At 36.4% G+C, this 26926-nt stretch overlaps 1 protein-coding gene and 1 non-coding gene across 4 annotated transcripts in view; both read left to right on the forward strand.

Moving 5' to 3' along the window:
* The window catches only part of NUP98 (nucleoporin 98 and 96 precursor), a 90419-nt gene that overhangs the window by 23549 nt on the left and 39944 nt on the right, over window positions 1–26926 (forward strand). For all 3 annotated transcript variants that reach the window (XM_043480931.1, XM_043480933.1, XM_043480932.1), the window contains exons 11-14: window positions 7001–7093; window positions 13300–13440; window positions 18668–18801; window positions 20439–20626. In XM_043480931.1, the coding sequence (XP_043336866.1) occupies window positions 7001–7093; window positions 13300–13440; window positions 18668–18801; window positions 20439–20626 (556 nt within the window). The remainder of the gene's footprint in view (window positions 1–7000; window positions 7094–13299; window positions 13441–18667; window positions 18802–20438; window positions 20627–26926) is intronic.
* LOC122450669 lies at window positions 15363–15497 on the forward strand. The gene has a single exon (XR_006272171.1). It is a non-coding gene; the product is annotated as a small nucleolar RNA SNORA70 (small nucleolar RNA).

Genomic DNA, 26926 nt, shown 5'->3' on the forward strand with positions numbered 1-26926 from the left:
TCTCCCCCTTAAGAGGTAATTTTGTTCCCTTTGAAAAGACTTGTTTTTTGGTAGCACACTTGATGTTCAGAATTAAATATATTTTCTGACAAGGTATTTGTGTAGACTACTTGATTTGGAAATGAAAACTCATCTTTATTTTTTTATTTTTTATTTTTTATTAGTTGGAGGCTAATTACTTCACAGCATTTCAGTGGGTTTTGTCATACATTGACATGAATCAGCCATGGAGTTACATGTATTCCCCATCCTGATCCCCCCTCCCACCTCCCTCTCCACTCGATTCCTCTGGGTCTTCCCAGTGCACCAGGCCCGAGCACTTGTCTCATGCATCCCACCTGGGCTGGTGATCTGTTCCACTATAGATGATATACATGCTGTTCTGTGGAAACATCCCACCCTCACCTCCCACAGAGTTCAAAGGTCTGTTCTGTACTTCCGTGTCTCTTTTTCTGTTTTCCATATAGGGTTATCATTACCATCTTTCTAAATTCCATATATATGTGTTAGTATGCTGTAGTGTTCTTTATCTTTCTGGCTTACTTCACTCTGTATAATGGGCTCCAGTTTCATCCATCTCATTAGAACTGATTCAAATGAATTCTTTTTAACGGCTGAGTAATATTCCATGGTGTATATGTACCACAGCTTCCTTATCCATTCATCTGCTGATGGGCATCTAGGTTGCTTCCATGTCCTGGCTATTATAAACAGTGCTGCGATGAACATTGGGGTGCACGTGTCTCTTTCAGATCTGGTTTCCTCAGTGTGTATGCCCAGAAGTGGGATTGCTGGGTCATATGGCAGTTCTATTTCCAGTTTTTTAAGAAATCTCCACACTGTTTTCCATAGTGGCTGTACTAGTTTGCATTCCCACCAACAGTGTAAGAGGGTTCCCTTTTCTCCACACCCTCTCCAGCATTTATTGCTTGTAGACTTTTGGATAGCAGCCATCCCGACTGGCGTGTAATGGTACCTCATTGTGGTTTTGATTTGCATTTCTCTGATAATGAGTGATGTTGAGCATCTTTTCATGTGTTTGTTAGCCATCTGTATGTCTTCTTTGGAGAAATGTCTGTTTAGTTCTTTGGCCCATTTTTTGATTGGTTCATTTATTTTTCTGGAATTGAGCTGCAGGAGTTGCTTGTATATTTTTGAGATTAATCCTTTGTCTGTTTCTTCATTTGCTATTATTTTCTCCCAATCTGAGGGCTGTCTTTTCACCTTACTTATAGTTTCCTTTGTAGTGCAAAAGCTTTTAAGTTTCATTAGGTCCCATTTGTTTAGTTTTGCTTTTATTTCCAATATTCTGGGAGGTGGGTCATAGAGGATCTTGCTGTGATTTATGTCGGAGAGTGTTTTGCCTATGTTCTCCTCTAGGAGTTTTATAGTTTCTGGTCTTACATTTAGATCTTTAATCCATTTTGAGTTTATTTTTGTGTATGGTGTTAGAAAGTGTTCTAGTTTCATTCTTTTACAAGTGGTTGACCAGTTTTCCCAGCACCACTTGTTAAAGAGGTTGTCTTTTTTCCATTGTATATCCTTGCCTCCTTTGTCAAAGATAAGGTGTCCATAGGTTCGTGGATTTATCTCTGGGCTTTCTATTCTGTTCCATTGATCTATATTTCTGTCTTTGTGCCAGTACCATACTGTCTTGATGACTGTGGCTTTGTAGTAGAGTCTGAAGTCAGGCAGGTTGATTCCTCCAGTTCCATTCTTCTTTCTCAAGATTACTTTGGCTATTCGAGGTTTTTTGTATTTCCATACAAATTGTGAAATTCTTTGTCTAGTTCTGTGAAAAATACCGTTGGTAGCTTGATAGGGATTGCATTGAATCTATAGATTGCTTTGGGTAGAATAGCCATTTTGACAATATTGATTCTTCCAATCCATGAACACGGTATGTTTCTCCATCTGTTTGTGTCCTCTTTGATTTCTTTCATCAGTGTTTTATAGTTTTCTATGTATAGGTCTTTTGTTTCTTTAGGTAGATATACTCCTAAGTATTTTATTCTTTTTGTTGCAATGGTGAATGGTATTGTTTCCTTAATTTCTCTTTCTGTTTTCTCATTGTTAGTGTATAGGAATGCAAGGGATTTCTGTGTGTTAATTTTATATCCTGCAACTTTACTATATTCATTGATTAGCTCTAGTAATTTTCTGGTAGAGTCTTTAGGGTTTTCTATGTAGAGGATCATGTCATCTGCAAACAGCGAGAGTTTCACTTCTTCTTTTCCTATCTGGATTCCTTTTACTTCTTTTTCTGCTCTGATTGCTGTGGCCAAAACTTCCAACACTATGTTGAATAGTAGTGGTGAGAGTGGGCACCCTTGTCTTGTTCCTGATTTCAGGGGAAATGCTTTCAATTTTTCACCATTGAGGGTGATGCTTGCTGTGGGTTTGTCATATATAGCTTTTATTATGTTGAGGTATGTTCCTTCTATTCCTGCTTTTTGGAGAGTTTTAATCATAAATGAGTGTTGAATTTTGTCAAAGGCTTTCTCTGCATCTATTGAGATAATCATATGGTTTTTATCTTTCAATTTGTTAATGTGGTGTATTACATTGATTGATTTGCAGATATTGAAGAATCCTTGCATTCCTGGGATAAAGCCCACTTGGTCGTGGTGTATGATTTTTTTAATATGTTGTTGGATTCTGTTTGCTAGAATTTTGTTAAGGATTTTTGCATCTATGTTCATCAGTGATATTGGCCTGTAGTTTGCTTTTGTGGCATCTTGAAAACTCATCTTTATTTGATGTGCCTCACTAACTTATGTGCTAAATTGTCCTTTTTTTTTTTTTTTTTTAAATCCTTAGTGCTGACCTAGTGCCTGGCATAGAGTAGGTGCTCACTAAGAGTTTATTAATGAATAAGCCCTGAGAGGAAAGACTCCCAAGGAATACAGATTGCTGAGTGACAGGTTTTGTTTTACTCTTGGGTGAACTTAATCATTCCATTACCACCCTGGAGGGATCCAGATCTAAGTGAGACTTTCTTTGATGTTTCTCTTGTCTTGGAAAGCTGTCAATTTGATGTTGTGGGCAGATACATTCTTCTGATTTGGAAATAAGTCATATAACAAACCTGGAAATGGAATAAGGTTGCACAAAGATTTGTAGCATTGTTACTTCATTGTTAGTTGCATGTTACCCAGTATGGGATTGTATTTCATTATGGTAATGATAAATCCAGAGTTGAAAAGGTTGGAATACTTGCTACAATTGATGTTGCCACACCCTTAAGTCATTCTTTAGAGTCATCTGTTCCTTTTCTTAGTGATTATTCCTAACAAGGACTAGTTTAAGATTGAGTATATGACAGTGTCAGTTTCTGAATGAAAGGAATAGCATACAATTGTTTTAGGAGAGAAATTACAGGCAGGATGTCAGCACTGGTGAGCAACAGTTTAGAGAGGTTGAAGATCTTTTGAGTATTGATCTTTAATCTTTTTAAAAAATTGATACATAATTGACATTACATTGGGAGGCCTTACATTTCAGATGTTCAATGTAATGGTCAAATATTTGTATATATTGTGAAATGTTTATCATCATCAATAGAAATTTTTTTTCTTGTGATGAAAATTCTAAGATCTCCTGCTCACTTCAGTTCAGTTCAGTCACTCAGTCGTGTCCGACTCTTTGCAACCCCATGGGCTGCAGCACGTCAGGCCTCCCTGTCCATCACCAACTCCCAGAGTTTACTCAGACTCATGTCCATCGAGTCAGTGATGCCCTCCAACCATCTCATCCTCTGTCATCCCCTTCTCCCGCCTTCAGTCTTTCCCAGCATCAGGGTCTTTTCCAGTGAGTCAGTTCTTTGCATCAGATGGCCAAAGTATTGGAGTTTCAGCTTCAGCATCAGTCCTTCCAGTGAATATTCAGGACCGATTTCCTTTAGGGTGGACTGGTTGGATCTCCTTGCAGTCCAAGGGACTCTCAAGAGTCTTCTCCAATACCACAGTTCAAAAGCATCAATTCTTCGGCGCTCAGCTTTCTTCATAGTCCAACTGTCACATCCATACATGACTACTGGAAAAACCATGTATACCTACTCTGTTAGCAACTTTCAGATACGCAGTGCAGTATTTTTAACTATAGTCAGCATGCTATGTCTTAAAATCCCAGGAATTATTTTATAGCTCTAAATTTGCCCCTTTTGATTCTCTTTCACCCATTTTGCCTATCACCCACCCTCTGCCTCTGGAAACCACTGATCTGTTCTCTGTATTGGTGAGCTTATTTTTCCTGGTGGTGATTTTGTTTTTTAACATTCCACAAATAAGTGAGAACACTTGTCTTTGTCTTGTGTCACTTATTTGTATTTTATTTTCTTTGCCTTGCTTAATTCACATAGCATTATGCCCATAAGGTCTCTCCATGTTACACAGATGCAAAGTTTTCTTTGTATTTTGTGGCTAAACAATATTTTGTTACACATATATACCATGTTTTCTTTACCCATTCATCCCTTGATATGCACTTAGATTGCTTCCATATCTTGGCTATAGTAAATAATGCTGCTGCAAATATTGAGGTACATATTTCTTTTCAAATTAGTGTTTTCATTTTCTTTGGGTATGTGCCTGGGAGTGGAATTGCTGAATTGTATGGTAGTTCTATTTTTAATTTTTTGAGGACCTTCCGTACTATACTGTTTTCCATCATGGCTGCACCATACATTCCCACCAACATTGTAAGAAGGGTCCACCTTTCCTCCACATTCTCACCAGCACTTATTATTTGTTGTCTTTTTAGGTAGTAGTCGTTTTGACAACAGTGAGGTGATGTCATTGGCTTTGATATGCATTTCACTGGTGATTAGCTATGTTAAGCATCTTCTCATGTACCTGTTGGTCATCTGTATGTAGTATTTAGAAAGACGTCTGTTCCTGTCCTCATTGCATTTTTTTAATTGGATTGTTTTTTGCCATTAAGTTGTGTGAATTCTTTATGTAGTTTGAATTTTAGCCACGTATCATATATATGATGTGCAAATATTTTCTCCTGTTCAGTAGATTGCCTTTACATTTTGTTGTGGTTTCCTTTTCTGTGCAGAAGCTTTTTAGTTATAGTCCCACTTACTTATTTTTCTTTTGTTGCCTTTGCTTTTAGTGTCAGATCCAAAAATCATGACCAAGACAGATACAGAGGAACTTACCCACTATGCTTCCTTCTAGGAATTTTATGATTTCAGATCTTGTGTTCAGGTCTTTAATCCATTTTGTTTATGGTGTAAGATAATGGTCCACTTTTATTCTTTTATGTGTGATTGTCCAGTTTCCCCAATGCCATTAATTGAAGAGACTGTCCTTTCTTTATTGTATATTCTTGGCTCTTCTGTTGTAAATTAACTGATTGTTGATTGATTGTTCTTAGTTTTAACTTAAAGTTGTTTTGAAATAACTGAGTTGATAAGCTTTTGTCAGTGAGAATCTGGAAATGTGTGGTATAAACAGTGTAAGTTGGGACTTATTTCCCTCCTGTGGGTTTGAGGTAGTTCACGAGTATCTTGTTTTCTGCTGTGGGACTGGAAGATCTTTTTTGGTAAAATTTTAACTCAGAAAAACAAAGAACATCTCCAGTATATATTCTGGTTTTTTAGTTTTGTTTTTCTTTAAAGAAAATTGATTGTGCTTGAGCAGGCAGTACTCCATTTTGTGGCATAGCTATTAAGACAATTGAAAAGATTTAATGAATGCATGAATTAAATATATTAGAAGTATGTCAGATTACTAGCTTGGATTTTTAAATGTCTTTAGTAATATGTTTTTAACTGTTTAAACTTTTTTTCTTAGCATTTTTAATTTAGATGTAAATTCAAAACTGGCATGACAACAGTATATTCTTAGTTGGTGACACTGATACATATTCCAAAACACTTTATTCTAATATGTTTTGAACTTGTTCACCTCCATGATACCTTTATAAAAGACTTCAAATGTTTCGCAAACAGAATTTGCTGGCCAGTGATTAGTTTTTCCCTCTTAGCAAAAGAAATTAATGGTATGTTTGTTAGCTGTTTTGTTGATGTTTAGCTCCAAAAGAAGCACAGAAAGTGTGGACATATGTGAACAAAAGAGAAATAATAGCAGTAGTAGAGTGATATGATGTACGTGCCTTTGTGGGGAGACCTGTGGATTTTAGAAGGGAATCACAGGATTTTCTGTAAACAATGGATCACAATGAAAGGATGGTTTTGCTCAACTCTCCATCACCTCTGACAATGAAATAATTCAACTCAAAGTTATTCACAGATAATATTCATTATCTTTTTTTTACCATTAGCTAGCTGAGTCCTTGTGTGCTCCTATAAGTTGATTGAATTTGACGCCATTAAAGCTTCTCAATGTGTGATTACAGCCACACATTACTATTCATACAAGGTCCATCTATTCAAAACAAAGCCTGATGTAGAGATTTTTATAGGCAGTCTTCACTTAGCAAGAATCTTTAGGTTCAGTGAAGTGTCTTGGTTGACTGTCTTATTTTTCAGTGAAAATTTGAGGGAATTATTTTTCTTCTATTAATTAAGCATGAAGCATAGAATGGAGGCTTTGAGAGGACTTTTCTTGTGGTCCAGGGATGCGGGTTTGGTCTGTGGTCAGGGAGCTAAGAATCCCACATGCCAAGCTGCACCTGAAACCTGAGGCAGCCAAATAAATTAACTAAGTTTAAAAAGAACAATGGAGGCTTTGAGTCTTACAAAGGGAATGTTCCGCAAGCTCAAGCACAATCACTTTGCTTTAATATTGGGTATTATCCTATACTGAATTAAGTCTAAAATGTAATTAAGTAAATAGGAAGACTGTGGGAGTCTATTTATGGTTATAAAAAAATTTTTTTAAGTTAAATTAGCCTGCCATTTAGGATTTCTAAATGTCAAAAAATGAAAGGATGCAAAACCTACGGTCAGACTGCTTTGTTTTAAATTCCCTTGTATAGGAAATTGAGAATTGTGTTAAAGTACAGTGTACTCACTCTTTTGTCCTTCTAGGATTCGGCACGAATACCAGTGGGAATAGTATTTTTGGAAGTAAACCAGGACCTGGCACTCTGGGAACGGGGCTTGGTGCAGGATTTGGAACAGGTAAGGAATTATACTGTGAGACTTAGCAAGTGATACAACTTGGCTTTCTAGCTGTTGGAACTTAAGACTTCAGTTTGATCATATGTATGAAAAGAAGAGGCCTATAGATTTTCATTTTCACAAACAGATTTATAAAACATGCCCATATGCTTTACCAGGCTTTAAAACACTGGCTCATTTACCTTAGAAGCTGTATATTCATTCATCTTCTACAAAATGTTCTCTGGTAGTCCTGGTCTCCCTGGGATTTTCAGTACTTAATGTGAGACCTGTCAGTATAATGACAAGTCCCTGAGACCCTGAACTGTTAGTTAAGTAAGCTTTATTACCCTAATAATGCAGCAGTAAGAGCACATGCTGAAGTAATTAACATATAGTTTGAGGTTTTGCAAAGTCTGTGCATGCTTTTCCATTCTTCTCACTTTGTTATAGAGCTAAAATGTCAAGCCTTTGTCTCCATTCTTGCCATTGATAATTATTTTTCAATGCCTTTGAAGACGTTGTTCCTTCTACCTGCCCAGCTGTTTTAAACAGTTGGAGAGGGTGATGGTCATAAAATGAGTAAGTGCTTACAGGGTAATTTAAGCATATAGTTTTGTCTACTTCCCCAATTCATCTGACCATAGGTGAGTCATTTAGTTCCAAACCATTTATTTCTGTGTTCTCTGCCCCTATTGTCCAGTTATCTGTAATCTCCTTTTAATAGAACCTCATTTTGTATCCCTGAACTGTTTCCCTTTGTTTTCTTTTTAAAATAAAAGATATAAGGTCTTAAAAAATCAGTAACAGAACATGAAAAGCCCACACTTTTCAATAGTGAAGTAACAGCTATTGGAAGTTAGGCATGTATATTGTCAGACTTCTTTATATACATTTTCCATATATGTATATACACACATGTATGTTTGTATGCTGTATGTGTTTTATAGAGAGAATTTTTGTGATATTCTTGAAAGGAAACCATGTCCTACACCAGTGTTTTTTAAACCAAAGGCTGAGATATATCAGGTAGTATAATATTAATGTACTTGATTGCAACCAGCATTCTTTAAAATGAACTAGAATTAAAAAATCATTGTATATTGCAAGGTTAAATATTGATTTAACTTTTAGTTTTATGTATGTGTGTGTTATGGGTCTCAGTGTATTTCATATTATGTGCTGTGGTCAAAAATGTTTCAAACTGAAAGCAGCTTCCTTATTCTGCTTTTTTTTTTTTCATTTCCCGTGACATTTTGGGCATATATTTTTTCTTTGGGTTGATATATGTATATCTAACCCATTTCTTTAAAAGTATCTATTAAGTGTTCCATTGTGTGCATATATATATACACACGCACATAACACATGAGTACTTACATATACCATAATTTAACTTTTCTCCTGCTGATGGTCATTTGAATTATTTGATTTTATTAGCAGTGTGGTGGTGAAGATCTGTGTTATGTAATTTTGTGAATGGTAGTGTTACTCTAGGATTGAGTTGGGAATTGTCAGAATATACACATATTTTTGAATTTTGGTCAGTCTTGCTAATTTTAATTTGCCTTCCACAAAGAATGCCAGTTTGCATTTTTGCCCATATTCTATAAAAATGCTCCCTTTTTCTTACCCTTTCCATATTGTTTGTTTTCTTCATCTGTGTGTGAATGGTAGTGAAAGGTGGTAGTTCTGATTTGCACTGCGCTGATTACCAGTGAGGGATACCTTTGTGTATGTTTCCTGGCTGTTTGCATCTTTCAGTTCTCTATATTTGATCTTCGTTTACTTTTGATAATGTTTTATATACTGTGGATATTAAATCTTTTTGGTTGTATGGAAAACTTTTTGAGCTTTTGAGCTTACTCAAATTCCACAACATATATTTTGCAAGAAATGAAAACTAAAAATCTGTGGTTTTTGTACAGTGTGTTCCTTAAACTTAAGCAGAATATAACTTCTGACATTAGTGTTCTTGTCTAATCCCAGAGGAAAGATTAAGCTTTGGTGTGGGCTTTTTCAAGGTAGTTTTTACTCTAGTTTATGAACTGTAAACCTAAGCTTGGATAATGTCTGTTACCAGATTTTTCCACTCTGTCTTTATCATTTAATTTTGTTTATGGTATCTTAATGTACCAGTTTTATTTTTATGTGGTCAGAAGTTGTCATTCTCTCCACTTTGGTTTCTGGGTCTTGCAGACTGTGATTTGCAGTACTTTATTCTGTTGTACAAGATTGTAAAGTGGTCTGTAAGTTTTTTCTTGTTGCTGTTGTTCAGTTAGTTAGTTCTGTTCCACAGTGATATAATATCTCAGTCTTTTTGTTTGTTTGAATATATTTGGTTTTCGTTGAACAGTTGAGCCTCGCAGACAGTGAATCTCATTTTCATTGCTGTTATGTAGTCCTAATTGATGCCTTGCCCATAGAAACTAAAAACCAAATAGAATCAATAAAGAACTTTACACCCCTAATCATAGCACCAATAGATGATATAGGGAAATGAGAATTGTGATCACTGAGTACACACTATTGAAATTCTTTGGTGGTTACATCTGCTAAGGCAGGCTTTTGTCTTTGAGAGGAATGTGTCTAGATACTATTAGGTATGCGTACCCTCATTAGTGAATTCTGCATTGCATGATATCACAATTAGAATAACATTGTAGCTTTGGACTATGTTTTAGGGAAAGTGAAAGTTACTCAGTTGTGTCTGACTCTTTGCAACCCCATGTACTATATATAGTCCATGTAATTCTCCAGGCCAGAATACTGGAGTGGGTAGCCTATCCCTTCTCCAGCGAATCTTCCCGACACAGGAATCGAACTGGGGTCTCCTGCATTACAGGCAGATTCTTTAACAACTGAGCTATCAGCTATCATATCAGCAGTTGGAAATGTTCTTTACCAACATTTCCTATGTTTGAAGGAAACATTAAGCCTTTGACTGTGTGGATCATGATAAATTGTGGAAAATTCTTAAAGAGATGGGAATACCAGACCACCTTACCTGCCTCCTGAGAAACCTGTATGCAGGTCAAGAAACAACAGTTAAAACTGGACATGGAACAACAGACTGGTTCCAAATTGGGAAAGGATTACGTCAAGGTTGTGTATTGTCACCCTGCTTATTTAACTTATATGCTGAGTACATCATGCAAAATGCTGGGCTGGATGAAGTGCAAGCTGGAATCAAGCTTACCGGGAGAAATATCAATAACCTCAGATATGCAGATGACACCACCCTTATGGCAGAAAGTGAAGAAGAACTAAAGAACCTCTTGATGAAAGAGAAAGAGGAGAGTGAAATAGTTGGTTTAAAACTCAACATTTAAAAAACTAATATTGTGGCATCCTATCCCATCACTTCATGGCTAATAGATGGGGAAACAATGAAAACAGTGAGAGACTTTATTTTGGGGGGCTCCAAAATCACTGCAGATGGTGATTGCAGCCATGAAATTAAAAGACAGTTGCTTCTTGGAAGAAAAGCTATGACCAACCTAGACAGCATATTAAAAAACAGAGACATTACTTTGTTGACAAAGGTCTGTCTAGTCAGAGCTATGGTTTTTCCAGTAGTCATGTATGGATGTGACAGTTGGACTATAAAGAAAGCTGAGCACCGAAGAATTGATGCTTTTGAACTGTGGTATTGGAGAAGACTCTTGAGAGTCCCTTGGACTGCAAGGAGATCTAACTAGTCCATCCTAAAGGAAATCAGTCCTGAATGTTCATTGGAAGGACTGATGCTGAAGCTGAAACTCCAATATTTTGGCCATCTGATGCGAAGGGCTGACTCCTTGGAAAAGACCCTGATGCTGGGAAAGTTTGAAGGCAGGAGGAGAAGGGGATGATAGAGGGTGAGATGGTTGGATGGCGTCACTGACTTGATGGACATGAGTTTGAGCAAACACCAGGAGTTGGTGATGGACAGGGAAGCCTGGCGTACTGCAGTCCATGGGGTTGCAAAGAGTTGGACACGACTGAGCAACTGAACTCAACTAGCTAAATGGGTATTCTTATATAGCTTTTTGCTTTGAGTGATAAGAGATTCAGACTCATGCCTCAACAGAAGTACATTTTCATGTAACATAGGCCTTTGGGTACTTCATGACTAGTAGGCTGTAGAAACTTTAAATGTACAAATAGGTAAATTTTTTGTACACTTAGATTTAAGTGACCAGTCAGTATGAAATATTATAGTATTCTTTGACATGAATTTTTTTTTCTCCCAGTGTGCTCAGATTAAGGAACACTCATTAAATTATGGGTGGGTCAGTTTCTTGTTTCACAGGGATAGTAACTGTTTCTCAGGGATATCAGTAGTATGGCATTTTCTTGGTAATTAGTAATATTACTAAGGAGTTTTAGTTTTTAATATTTTCCGTGAAGTTTAAGGGGATGTGTGTGTGTGTTAGTCACTCAGTTGTGTCTGACTCTTTACGACCCATGGAGTGTAGCCTGCCAGGCTCCTCTATGCATAGAATTCTCCAGGCAAGAATTGTGGCGTGGGTTGCCATTACCTTCTCCAGGGGATCTTCCCGACCCAGGGATCAAACCCACTCTCCTGCTTTGTGGGATTTAGTAGTTTGTTAGACTAAGATATACAGAATAATCTACCCAAAGCTAATATGTTCTGACATTCTGATATATATATATAATTACATTCTGACATTCATTAGAAGGTCTCAAAGGAATATATTTTTACTTATTCTTTGAGCATACTTGGAGCTTTTAAGAACAGTGTTACCATGGTGCCCCCAGTATATCTTCCTTATGATTTCTACAACAAATCATGAATATGACACATTTCATAAATTGACATTATCACATCAGAGTATCCCTCAACTTGTGTAAGTCCTTTAATTATGCATTTTTATTATTTTGTAGGCTTTACTGAAATACAGTGATTTTTAGCCTGTTTCCTGATTCTTCCTTCAGGGCTAATGCAAATACACACCCATCCAGAACAGAAATTTTTATCCATTTTATATATTATATTCAGGTTTTGTCTAAGCTTTTATTTAGGGATAAGGAGATGTTTGTTATCTGGGGGAAAAAAAAGAATCTTGAAATTTTTGCTGTAAGCTATGTCCTTTGAAGGAATAATATATTTTTAGTTTTTCTTTGGATTTTCACCAGTTTCTAATGGGTTAAGTCTTATTCCCTGTTTCAAAACTGGGTTTTTAAAGATGAAATAATCCCATTGCTATATTGTTATCTTCTTAATGTTATTAATGAGGTTGAACAGTTAGGGAATGTCCCTCATTAATTTATATTGTACGCTTCTCTGAGTATAAACTGACTGTCCTTTTTTCTGGTTGCATCTCACAGCTGTTTGTATTCTATATTTTTTACATCCCAGGTATATATGTTTGAAGTGATTTTCCTGGTAAACCATATCTCTGTCAGGAATCATTGATATGTTGAAAGGAACTTCGGCTCTTCCAAATTGCTGATAACTATAACTTTTTTGAGAGTGGCAGGCTAGTGGAAAAGTACCTTTAATTTATGCCAATAGCTTATTTTTAAAAAACTGAATTCTTCCCATTTTATACTTTAAAAAAATCACTACCAACAACACAGTTCGTAAACATGGACTCATTAGGCTTTAATTGGTTCAGTTGAATGTTTTGATTTGCAGATGCTGAAATTTAAGGAGCAATGACAATTTTAAAGTTCTTTACAAGTCTGTTTTTACTATACAGTAGCAGTTAAGAGCCCTGGCTGATTGTCAGATGCATTGAAGTTTGAACTCTGGTTTTACCGCTTATACTACATTTGTGACTTTGAACTAATTTAGTAAACTTTCCATTTTCTCTTCTGTAAAATGGGGATAATAGTTCCTACTTCAGATTTGTAAAGGTTAAATGAGATGATAGTAGCTAATATTTAATGGATGTTAGTCTCTGCTGCTGCTGCTGCTGTTAGTCTCTTCAGATTCCTAAATGCTTAATATGTGTGTGTTATTTTAATCTTAGGATAACTATCTAAGCTGTGTATTGTCTCATGTTATAGTTGAGGAAGCTGAAGCACAGAGAGGCTAAGTATTATCTATCTCAGCACAGTGCCTGGCATATAGGTAGCATTTACTGTATTAGATTTTTTTGTTGAAATGAGTGGTTATTATGAAGTTTCCAAATGTATTGTATTTTTAAGTAACTAACCTCTGACATAACATTCAAAGGATCCTCTGTGGCACTTTTTCTTTCCTCTTGTCTCCATAGCTCTTGGTGCTGGACAGGCATCTTTGTTTGGGAACAGCCAACCTAAGCTCGGAGGGTCCCTTGGTACAGGAGCCTTTGGGGCCCCTGGATTTAATACAACGACAGCTACTTTGGGCTTTGGAGCCCCCCAGGCCCCAGTAGGTAAGTGTCAGTCACTTTAGAAGGCTTTTCTCGGTTTACTTCTTGCTAATACTTAACATGCTGACTTCAATTTCCACGCTACCCTATTCTGTCCTTCCTTAAACAGTACATATATACAAGTCATCAAACAATCATGTAGTGTGGAAGGACTTAACAATAGGTCCTCCTTTTACCCGCTTCCTTACTTCTAGGCTTATGCCCCCAAAGAAACCACTTTTGTTGCAGATTTTAATTGATCTGGTGTATAAATAAGTTCATATCTGTAAGTGATGTGTTTATATTGCTGTATTTTGCTTAAGTCTACATATATTTAACTTTTTAATGATAGATGAGAATGTAACTCACTGATGACCTCTGTTCTTGATTCACTTCTCCCAGTATATCTACGTGTACTGAATTCCTTAAGTTTTATCTATTAAAGTTTTTCATATTTCATTCATTTGAATATCCCTTCCCAGTTTTTGTGATGTCTGCCTGCCACTTTATCATTTCTAACTTAAAATTAAGTTACTTTGTGACTTACACATCTTGTTTTTTTTAAAAAGTTGTCCGTTTTCTTTTGTTCCTTCATTTTTTTAATTTTCTTGGCCACGCAATGTGGCATGTGGGATCTTAGTTCCCTGACCAGGGATTGAACCTGCATCCCTTGCATTGGAAGCTCAGTCTTAACCACTGGACCATCAGGGAAGTCCCTTAAATACCTTATTTTAAAGAAAATTATATTTTACCAAAAATAAAAAACTGATACCACCTGGCAGATACAGAGTAACTGAGATGGATGAAGGAGAGGTATAATCCTCATGTTTCACATTTTGAGAAGCCTTTGCAAATTTAAGCCGTGTCCTTACATACATTTCTTACTCTGTCAACTAGGAGATCATATTTCTTGAGTCTCCGTGGTCAAGTTAAGGCTAGTAGTACCCTTCCTTACCCTTTTTCTCTCATTTCTTTGCCCTTTTTATATTTTTGTATTAATAAAGTACTTTCTCCTAATACTTACTGTCTTCTTTTCTTTGGGGAAAGAATAAAAATTGTAAAGGAACATAGCATTTTATTACAACTGAAAACATTGCTACTTAGCCACTTAAGTTGTTCTCATACAGCTCTTTCTTTCTCCTGGAACTTCTAATTATTTTTTTTCCCTTGCGTTACCCGCCCATATCACCTTACATTAGTCCAAATTCTTAAGGGTGGTATCAGAATTCTTTTACCTCATCCTTTGATCTCTCTGTCCTGCGGCAATATGAACTCTGTTTACTCTCTAGGCCTTCAGCATTGCTCTGGGATATTCCCTTCAAGTCTACTCACTGGAAACTGATATGTCTTGGATATAGGTTTTTTTCTCTTCATTTCCTAAATTTTCTGGAATGTATCTTCAAGTTAAGGTTATATGAAAGATAAACTTTGACTGCTTACATTTCTGAAAACATCTTCATTTGTTCCACACACTTATTATGAAATTCTGGTGTGAAAGTAATTCACCCTCAGAACTTTGACTGTATTTCTTGTGTTAACCTTAACTGGTAAGTTTCATGCCTTTCTGAAACTCGTTCCCCCCACCCCCATAAACATTTAGGATTGTCTCTTTGTTCTGAAATTTCTGTGATTTGCTTATACCTTTTCTTTATTTTGGCCACACTGTGAGTTTTGTGGCATCTTAGTTCCCCAACCAGGTTTCAAATGTGGGCCCCAGTCGTGAGGGTGCCAAGTGCTAACCACTGGACTGCCAGAGAATTCACAGACCCTTTCTGTCCTAATGTTTGATGTTTTTTTTTTTAACACATGTTTCTACTTTCTGTAAGGTTTTTTATTGTCTTCTGAATCATCTTTTTGGATTTTTATTGTTTTTCTCATTCTCTGAACGTTCCTTCTTTTAAGCATCCTGTTCTTAGATGCAATTTTTCTTTAAAACTGATTAGGCTTTGCAGTCAATTAAGCCGACTGTGCTCTTTTCCCCATGGGGGCCCAGTGTGCAATGGCTGCAGACAGCAGCCTCCTTGGTAGTGTATGCAACCTGTTGCCTGTACAGGTAGCCCTAAGGGACCTTGGAGACAACTCTTGCTAGTGGCCATTCATGACTGGCCTGCTGTTTCTCAATCTAGACTCCAGACAGGTATGCGCGGTGCCTTTGGAAAGCCCCAGGGCACAGTGGCCAGGGTCCACATTGGCCAGGTCATAATGTCCATCCACACCAAGCTGCAGAACAAGGAGCATGTGATTGAAGCCCTCCTCCAGGCCAAGTTCAAGTTCCCTGGCTGTCAGAAGATCCACATCTCCAAGAAGTGGGGATTTACCAAGTTCAGTGCGGATGAATTTGAGAACATGGTGGCAGAAAAGCGACTCATCCCGGACGGCTGTGGGGTCAAATACATCCCTAATCGTGGTCCCCTGGACAAATGGCGGGCCCTGCACTCATGAGCATCAGCCATGTTCCCTCCTTAATCACGCTCACCAATAAATGCTATTTCCTGTCCAAAAAAAAAAAAAAATTGATTAGGAAGATGACAGGGTAGAGTAGTTGTTTTGTATATATACTTTGTATTGATTATTTTTTCACAGTCTCACTTTCTCAAATGTAGTATTCTTAAAAATCACTAAGCTTTCTGGGATTAAGGCAGAAAGTCCCCCTTTTGACTATTATTCAAGATACAGTTTACTTTCTTCTGCTTTATCACTTTGTCCACTGCTTTCCCTAGACATTTGTTGTTTTCTCATCTGTTCATTTACACCTTCCTATTCTTTGTCATTATGTGTTATGTAGATAATTTACTTTGTTTTAACCATAGATTTTAATTAGGTCCGTGGAGGTACTAGAGGTTACTTAGAACTCTTTAATTTCTGTGTGAAAATTAAAATCCATTTTATTGTAAAAAGTTATTTAAGTTTTTTTTCCTTTCCTTAGTTTTTATTTCAGTAAGAGGTAGCACAAATATCATAACCTGCTATTTTTACTTAGATAGCTTTTGATTGGTTTTTTAATAATCCATCTTTTCCCAAAGCCAGTTAAAAGTTCCTGACATGAATTTGATATTGTAGTTACATATAGTTGTGTTACTGCCCATTTAAATGTAGGTATATTGATTTAGAATGCACATCTTTGCATCACAGGATCTGAAAGGTGCTTTAGAGCTTGTTGGAGTCTCTTATTTAAAAGCCTCAGCTGTGGTGGCTTCTTTACATGTCAGTCCAGTACATTGTTCAGGTTGTTGAGAAACCAAAACCTGCCTTTTTAGAGTTTCAACTCAGTGGTTCTACTTTTAGAGTGGGAAATGGCAACCTACTTAAGTATTCTTGCCTGGCAAATCCCATGGACAGAGGAGCCTTAGAGAGGTTCTACATTTACCTCCTAAACCCAAGCAAGATCAATCTCCTACAGTTTCTTTGTGGTAATGCTATTGCCTTTCTTTCAATTAAAGTATCAATTTCTTCTCTTCTCAGAAAACTTGATTTTTAATCCATCTAATCATTTGATCATGATGTGATTTTTCAGCATGTTTTCAACTTTTATGACCAGAACTGACTATAACACCAATCAGTGGTAGCTTTACTAATGCTTATGTTTGCTTGTTCTCTTATTTTTGCTAACTAATCAGCTCTCTTTTCTGTATTTGAAATAATCTAGTTAACATAGAGTGGATTTTATATTTAAACATACAGAAATAAAGACATCCTTGCACACATTCCTAATTATGTTTGGATTAGTTGAGGAAGTTTTTATTTGAGTATGCCCAGGAAAGGTGACCTATACTTGTTAAATGATGGTCCTGATCAGTGTTTTTTTTATTTTAATACATAATTGATTGTCAGGTGACAAACTGATCAGTGAATATTAGAGCTCTTTAATAAAAGTATTCAGGCTTTCTTCAGTCTCATTGTATAGTCCACAGAAAAACATCATGTTATTGTGCAGCCCTGTGTATCAAAAGCTACTTCCTGTATATTTTTCTTAGCAGTAGTCTGAAATTGGATTTAGGAACTTTCTGAGCACAGACAATTTATGATCTTCAAATTGACATCTCCCCTGGGTTTCACACTCCTGAGCAAATTTGTACTCTCTCCTTATACATCAACATACATTGTTTTAGTATTGAGTGAATACATCCAGTTTTAGGAAAGCTCAATTTGACTAAGGTAGCTCTACCTCCTTTTCATTAATCTTACTTTAATTTTCTGTTCTAGGTTTGTTGTTGATGCTTCTCTTGTCTTTCTCCCCCGTTTTAAATTTTTTACAATCTTTTTGTTTATGGTACCCCCTTTATATTAATCATCTTACCGTATTTTAGGTTTAGCCTTATTTTAAATGTTTATAAACAAAAAAGTATTTTATTTCTAAAAGTGAAATCACTGTGATTTTATTTTTCACAGTATTTGGTTTTGAAATATTTATCTTGCAAAGAAGTTTCTTCATCAGTCAAGGTGCAGTGCAGATAGTTGTGGGACTACTTGTTGCTGGTTTCTTTTTACTGTGTACAATTGTAGATCATTGTTCCTGTCTCATAAGGACGAAATACAGCCATTTTCACTTTTGTTTGCTACCTTTTTCCTCCATGTTCTCAGTGTACTTAATATTTTTTATTCTGAAATTTTTTACTTATTGAATCAAAGATACCTTATTTCCATATTGTCATTTTTAATATCTACTTAATCCATCATGTTGATGAATCATGATTTTTGCAAGTGTTAATGTCGGACATAGGTTGTTTCCAAGTCTTGACTATTGCAGATAATGTTCGGTGAACACTTGCAAACATTTCTTTATTTTCTTTCTAGTTTAATTCAGTCTTTGGGTTAAATTTCCATGATTGAAATTATTAGGTTAAAAAATATAAAAACAGTACTTGCTCTATGTACTGTCATTGTTGCTTTCAGACCAGTTAAACCAATTTGCAGTGTTTCTGAAAGTCATACTGTATCCCTTTTTATGCAGCTGTGCCATTGCTAATGAAGTAGATATAAAATGTCTTCAAGGTTGTTATGGTTTACATTTCTTTGATTATTAGCAATAATGAATACCTCAGTAAAATTTTTTGTGTTGTCTCTTGTGAAATGCTCCTCATATCTTTGATATTTTAGATTGTTTGATTTTCTTCACAGTTTGCTCCTCTGCTCTCTACCAGTAATGCTACTGAGTGTGTCTGAACATTTTGAAGGGAGTCTTGAGTTCTCTTGATTTAAGGCACTGGATCCTTGGACTGACGTCTTGTCTTTTCTTTCCCTTTTTACAAAGCTTTGACAGATCCAAATGCTTCTGCTGCCCAGCAGGCTGTTCTCCAACAGCACATCAATAGTCTGACATACTCACCTTTCGGAGACTCTCCTCTCTTCCGGAATCCCATGTCAGACCCTAAGAAGAAAGAAGAGGTAAATTTAAGGAAGTTTCAATAAAATCAGTTCTCAGAGTAGGAAAACTTAGGTTTAATTTTTTTTTTTAACTTAATTTTGATTGGAGGACAATTGCTTTACAATCTTGTGTTGGTTTTGTAATTAAGTTTTTAAGACACATTATTTATGCTTTTCAGTAGGCCAGGGGTACAAAAAAACTAAATTATTTCTGTATCTGGAAGGCAGCATGACAGTGAAAATGAGTATTAGACTGAGGTGAAGACTGAGACTTTTTAAGGCTGAGCCCTGAAATAAATCAGATATTATACTCTTATAGTTGAGCAAACTAAGGTTCTTGGAGGCTGATTTCTCTAGCATCATAATGTCTTTTTTTTTTTTTTAACATCATAATGTCTTAAATGGCAAATCAAAATTTTTTTCTCCTGGTTTCTACATAGCATTGTCTTAGTCTAGTAGGCTCTAGAAATGATCTTCTGCTCACTGTGGTGTGGCATTAAAAGTAGTCTTTGGTCCATTTAATCCTTATTTTACCACTTACAGTCTGTGAGACATTGGGCATCTCTTTCTGCTTCTCTGAATTTCATCTGTAAAATGGCAATAGTAATTCTATTCAGTGTTGAGAATTAAAATAAGTTGCTCAGTATACAGTATTATTTAGTCATTTATGTATGACTAGTCATTGTGTTTAGCACTGAGGGTACCTAATAAAAATAAACAAGAATGTTTTCTCTAAGAGCTTGCTATCTAGTGAGGATGATCAGACTCGTACATTATTAAATTTACCCAGCCTTAGTTTAGTATATGCAGTAATAGAGTGCATCAGCTGATGAATGGATAAACACAGTGTTGTATATCTATATGATGGAATATCATTTCAGCCATAAAATGGAATGAACTAATAATACATGCTACAGTGTGAATGAATCTTGAAAACATTGCTAAGTTAAGCGAAACATAAAGACAGTGATTCCATTTATATAAAATGTCTAGAATACACAGATCCACAGCGACAGTGGATTCATGCTTGCCAAGAGATAAAGAGAGGAATTAGGAGGCACTTCTTTAAGTTAATGTCTATACATTTTTCAGTGATTTATATTGCATAAAAGTTGTTTATGGCTGTGTCTCAGTTTTTCTTGAAGATGTTTTATTTAATTAAATAATAAATGAAAAATGAAAAATTTAATAAAAATAATTAAGCTTAGAATTTTGATGTTATATTTTCTTTAAATGAACATAAATTTTGTCATCTTTGTTTTAGAAAGCAAAACAATTGCAGGCTTTTCTCTTTTGTAAGATGAAGAGAAATGCACAAGGTATATTAATATGTTCTGTTAAGACATTTTGATTTGTGAAGCACTTCAAATGGAATGTCTCAATTACGTTTTGAAACAAGTCAGACAAACCCATTTGAAATGAGGCTGGTGAGATGAATGAAAATCAGTTGTAGAGAAATAAAGGCAGTTTAATTAGCATGCACACATTCATACAAAGTTGGGTGAGAAATCCTTGTGTTCTGGGAGCTGAGACTCCAAGAGATATCTAGCTGGTGAATGGCAGAGATGAGATATGAAAGCTAGTCTTCTGATTTTTAGGGCCAGTACCATATTTGAGTTAAACTAGAGCTATCCTTGATTTTTTTTTTTGTTTTTCAGAGATTGAAACCAACAAATCCAGCAGCCCAAAAGGCTCTTACTACACCTACTCATTATAAACTGACACCCCGCCCTGCCACCAGAGTCCGACCAAAGGCTTTACAAACAACAGGCACAGCCAAGTCACATCTTTTTGATGGACTGGATGACGATGAACCATCCTTAGTCAATGGAGCGTTCATGCCCAAGTGAGTTTATCTGTTTTACATATGATAGTGTATATGTTTCCATGCTACTCTCTCCATTTGAGAATATGCTATTTTTTTACAACTCAAATTGGCCAAACTAGTTAAGAAAAAACCTCTCTCTTTCTGTATTTTTTATATATATATAATATACACACACACACACACATTTATTTCAATTCCCATACTACAGATATTAAATAATAATAATTACACATAACACAGGAAAGTATATAGAAGAGTTGGTAAATATTGAAAATTATAAAGTATACACACATGCCTTATTAGAGTGTTGGTATATATACATAGGGGGAAAACTGAAGAAAAATACATAACCAAAGTATTAATAATAGTTACCATCTGGAGATGTAATTTTAGGGCATTTCATTTCTAAGTTTATTTTTCTAGAAGTAATGTACACACACACACACACACACACACAGGCTTTTTTCACACACCAAGTACTTTTTTTTTACCAAGTACTTTTCTAATCAGAAAGCTTTTTTTTTTTTTTTAAAGGCTTTGTGGGTAAAATGAGAGTTCATCTCTTGTAGTTCTTTGTCTATGAGTGTTAATAAAGTATGAAAAATTATCACTTCTTTTTTTCCGCATAAGAGTATAGTGGCTGCTGCTTAAGAAGAAGCAGAAAGCCCAATTTTATACATTTCTTAGAATATCATTGGATTAGTTTGAAGGCAGGGACTGTGTATTATTCCTGTTTATGTCCCCAGCGTTTAACACATTGTTTGGTATAGAGTAGATAAAAAGGACTTAGGTTCACCTGGTTAGTCCAGTCATCAGATCAGCAACTTTCAGGGCAGTATGACCAGGTCTTATAATCTACAAGTATGATATACAAATAGAAGGAATTAGAGTGGAAAGGCAGACATTTTGCTGTTAACACCATATCCCCTTCTTGGTTTCTGCCTCTGGTGGTGGTAACAGTCTTTACTTAATGTATCAGAAGTACACGGTTCACCTGTCATGTCTCCTTGATTTACTTCTCTAGTTTTGTTGTTGTTGTTCAGTTGCTCAGTGTGTCCTACCCTTTGTGACCCCATGGACTGCAGCACACTAGGCTTCCTTGTCCTTTACCATCTCCCAGAACTTGCTCAGACTCCTGTCCATTGAGTTGGTGATGCCATCCAACCATCTCCTCCTCTGTCATATCCTTCTCCTCCTGCCTTCTGTCTTTCTCAGCATCAGGGTCTTTTTCCAATGAGTTGGCTCTTTGCATCAGGTGGTCAAAGTATTGGAGCTTCAGCTTCAGTATTAGTCCTTCATTGAATATTCAGGACTGATCTCCTTGCAGTCCAGGGGACTCTCTGAAGTCTTCTCCAACACCACAGTTCAAAAGCATCAGTTTTTCCATGCTCAGCCTTCTTTATGGTACAGCTCTCACATTCGTACATGATTACTGAAAAAACCATAAATTTGACTATACGGACTTCTGTCTGGAAAGGAACGTCTCTGCTTTTTAATATGCTGTCTAGGTTTGTCATAGCTTTTCTTCCAAGGAGCAAGAGTCTTGTAATTTCACAGCTGCAGTCATGTTTCTAGTTTTACTCCTACTTTACTAGTTGCTCCTCCTGTCTCCCTTGCTGGTTCTTCCCTCTTCTTCCTGATTCCTAGGCTCAACTCTTGATCTCATTATCTTCATTCACTTCCAAAGTGATTTAATATCTATAGTCTAATTCTCAAACATTTATCTCCAGCCTGGACCTCTCCCAAACTTCAGAGTCTTATATCCAATATCCAGCCATACTCAACATCTCCACTTATATTTATTTCAAAATTAATGTGTCCAAAATTGAATGAACTCCTGATCATCTCCTTCAAAGCTGTTCCACCCAAAGCCTTTCCTATTGCACGTAATTGCATTTCTATCACTCTAGTTGCTCAGGCCAGAATTTCTGGAGTCATCATTGACTTTTATCGTACACCTGATATGTAAGCCTTTAGCACATCTTTGTTCTTCCCTTAAGAATTATCCAGAATCTGACCAATTCATACCACATTTACTGCCACTAATTACCTTAATCCAGGGCACCATCATCTCTTGATTGAATTATTACAATATTTTCCTAACTAATCTTTCTGCTTTTATCCTTGTTTCTTTGCATTCTGTTCTGAGATACAGTTAATAGTGATTCTTTTAAAGTGTAAATCAGACCACGTCACTCTTCTGTCCAAAACTCAGTAAGTGGTTCATACTTCAACCTATAAAAGCCAAGTTGCTTATAGTGGCATATAAGGCCCTCTAAGAACTGACCTTCCATTACTTCAGTAAGCACATCCACTACTGTCTTCACTGTTTTGGTTCAGTCCAGTTCAGTTGCTCAGTCATGTCTGACTCTTTGCAACCCATGGACTGCAGTACGCCAGGCTTCCCTGTCCATCACCAACTTCCGGAGCCTACTCAAACTCATGTCCATCATGTCGGTGATGCCATCCAACCATCTCATCCTCTGTCGTCCTCATCTCCTCCTGCCTTCAGTCTTTCCCAGAATCAGGGTCTTTTCCAATGAGTTGTCAGTTCTTCGCATCAGGTGGCCATTGGAGTTTCAGCTTCAGCATCAGTCCTTCCAATGAATATTCAGGACTGATTTCCTTTAGGATTGACAGGTTTGATCTCCTTGCAGTCCAAGGGACTTTCAAGTCTTCTCCAACACTACATTTGAAAAGCATCAATTCTTTGGTGCTCACCTTTCTTTATAGTCCAACTATCACATCCGTACATGACCACTGGAAAAACCATAGCCTTGATGAGACGGACGTTTGTTGGCAAAGTAATGTCTCTGCTTTTTAATATGCTGTTTAGTTTGGTCATAACTTTCCTTCCAAGGAGTAAGCGTCTTTTATTTCATGGCTGCAATCACCATCTGCAGTGATTTTGGAGCCCCAAAAAATAAAGTCTGCCACTCTTTCCTCTGTTTCCCCATCTATTTGCTTTATTTTATTTATTTTATTTTTTATTTACACTAGGAGGTGAGTCATAGAGGATCTTGCTTTGATTTATATCATTGAGTGTTCTGCCTATGTTTTCCTATAAGAGTTTTATAGTTTCTGGTCTTAGCAGGTCTTTAATCCATTTTGAGTTTATCTTTGTGTATGGTGTTAAGAAGTGTTCTAATTTCATTATTTTACATATAGCTGTCCAGTTTTCCCAGTACCACTTATTAAAGAGGCTGTCTTTGCCCCATTGTGTATTCTTGCCTCCTTTGTCAAAAATAAGGTACCCATAGATGGGTGGGTTTATTTCTGGGCTTTCTGTCTTGTTCCATTGGTCTGTGTTTCTGTTTTTGTGCCAGTACCATACTGTCTTGATGACTGTAGCTTTGTAGTATAATCTGTAGTCAGGAAGGTTGATTCCTCCAGCTCCAGTCGTCTTTCTTAAGACTGCTTTGGCTATTTGGGGTCTTTTTGTGTTTCTGTATGAATTGTGAAATTTTTTGTTCTAGTTCTGTGAAAAATGTAGATGGCAGAGAATTCTGATGGCCAGCACTAGAACTGTACTCGGTTTACTCTGCAAGGTGAATTTTATAGCTTGACAAGTGTGAGAATCTTACTGGTGCCGTGTCTTGACATCGTAGTCAGAGCAAATTTTCTATAGAGCACGCCATTAATTTTCTTTATTCTGAATGACAGAATTAGAAATATTCTTTAATACCTCTGTTCATTGCTTCATTCAGCAGACATGTATCACAAACTACTATGGGCAAGTGTGATGGGCTCTGGGGATATAGCTGTGAACCAGACACATTCCTCTGTCACAGTCTGTGGGGGAAGAGAGATGCTGAGACAGTAATCACAAGTGAGACAGGTTACAGAAAGAAGTAGAGATTGCCACTGTAGGAGAGACCAGTAGAGAATAATGAAGGAAAGCTTGTCTGAGGATGTGTTGTTTAAACTGAAGACAGATTGGGAGAACTGTCAGGCAGGGGAAGTATTTTGATATGTTTCTGGTTTTAAATACACATATTTTTTTCAAACAGAATTTTATTTTCCAGCTTTCTTGCCAACGTTTATTTGAAACATGACCTGACCAAATGGTATTCTATTTTGTATTTACTAAATTAGCCCCCCATCCTCTTCACATTTGCCTGACACTGTTTTTATGTTCTGTATTTAAGTTCCTGCCTTCTAGTCATGTGTTCTTCATGTGAAGCATTTAATTAAACCATCTTCTTCACTCTCCCCACCTCCCTCACCCCTGTTTGTTGCGTTTCTGTCCATTGCAGCTGTTATTTTCTGTGCTGATCAGGTTGTTTTTTCTTTGGCCAACAGGAACCCTTTCATGTCGGCTCCTAATTCCTTTCCAGAGTTCCTGATAGTGTTTAGTAACTTGCTTGTAGGATTCACTGTGTAAAATTTTGTCTAGGACTTTTTGGGTTTTTTTTTTTGCCTTCTGTGTTTCTGATTTAGATTGGCTTGGGTGCTCCTTTCTTTAAATTTTCTTACCCAGTTTTGGTATAAAAGTTATGCTGACCTCACAAACAAATTGGATCATTTCCTCTTTTCTGGGAGGCTTGGTGTAAGATAGGCTTCTCCTCTCCCCAATTAAATGTTGGATACTGTGAAGATACTGTTTGCAGTAATGTGTTTCATTTTAATTGTTGACTTTATAGAACTTAAGCTTTTTCATTTCTTGTGTCACTTTTGACGAGTTATATTCTTTTAATATTCATTTCAGCTCATTAAAATTCCAAACTTATTGGCATAAAGTTGTTTAAAAATATCATTACTGTCTTTTTTTATTTTAGTGGAATCTGTAGGAATGTCTCTGTTCATTCCTGACATGGTGGTGGTTTGTACTTTCTCATTGTAGCAGTGTGGTCAGGGATCTGCCAGTTTCACTTAACATATCAAAGAACTAAACTTCTGGCATTACTGATGCTCTCTAGTCTGTGTTCCTTTTTCATTAATTTTAATTTATCATATTTTCACTAAAGTTTAATCTGATTTTTAATCCCCCCCCCCTTTTTATGGTATTTATTTTCTGTCCTTTGTTTAAATCAATGCTGACTTTTTATTTTTAACTTTGCTCCTTTCCAAATACATGCTTTAGAGATGTAAGTTTCCCTTTTATTAATAGTTCAGCTCTATTTATACTCTACAAGTTTTGATATGGAGTACTCTTAACATTCAAATAATAATTATAAATGCTTTCTGATTTTCATAGTTTTTTGAGTCTTGGGTTATTCAAGAGTATAAATTCTTAACATGGAGATTTTTGTGATCTCTTTTGTTATTTTACTTACTAATTTTTACTGTGGTAAGATATACATGAAAATTGTTTAAATGGTAAAATATGTGTTCTGTCAAGTACAATTCAGTGATGTTAAGTGTGTTTATAATATTGTATAATTACCACTAGGATTTCCAGAACTTACTGCCATGCAATAATTCTCTATTTTCTTCTTCCTCCAGTCCCTTTTAACTTCTATATTACTTTCTGTCTGTAAAAATTATGCCTATTTTAGATACCACATGTGCAGGGAATCATGCAGAATTTATTCTTTCATGTTTGGCTTATTTTCCTTGGCATAATGTTTTAAAGGTTCTTTACTTTTTTCACTTTTAAGTTGTAGCATGTATCAGAACTTTACTCTAAGGCAGAATAATATTCTGCCATATGGTTATCCCACATTTTGTTTATCCGTTCCATCTATTGATGGAATTTGGGTTGTTTCTACCTTTTAGCTGTGTGAATAGTGCTACTATGAATATTGATGTACAAGTAGAGTCCCTGGTTTCAGTTCTTTTGGGTATATACCTAGGACTGAAATTGTTTGGTCATACATTAATTCTGTACTTAGCCCCCCCCCCCTTTTTTTTTAATAGAATTTATTTATTTATTGGCTGCACTGAGTCTCTGTTGCTGTGAGCAGGGTTTCTCTAGTTGGGGAGATTGGGGGCTACCCTCTAGTTGTGGTACTCAGGCTTCTTAATGCAATGGCTTCTCTTGTTGCAGACCATAGGCTCTAGTGTTTTGGGGCTTTAGTAGTTGTGGTGCACAGGCTTAATTGCTCTGTGGCATGTGGCATCTTCCCTGACCAGTGATTGAACACGACCAGTGAGACCAGTGAACTTGTGTCCCTTGCATTGCAAAGCAGATTCTTAACCACTGGACTACCAGGGAAGCCCCTCTACTTAACCCTTTAATGAACTGCCAAATTGTTTTCCACAGCAGCTGCACCATTTTACATTACCTCCAGCAATGCACATTGTTTTCATTTTCTCCATACCTTTGTCAGCACTTGTTTTCTGGTTTGTCAGCTTATAACAGTCATCCTAGTGGGG

This window comes from Cervus canadensis, chromosome 11 (assembly GCF_019320065.1).
Source record: "Cervus canadensis isolate Bull #8, Minnesota chromosome 11, ASM1932006v1, whole genome shotgun sequence".
Classification (NCBI taxonomy): Eukaryota; Metazoa; Chordata; class Mammalia; order Artiodactyla; family Cervidae; genus Cervus; species Cervus canadensis.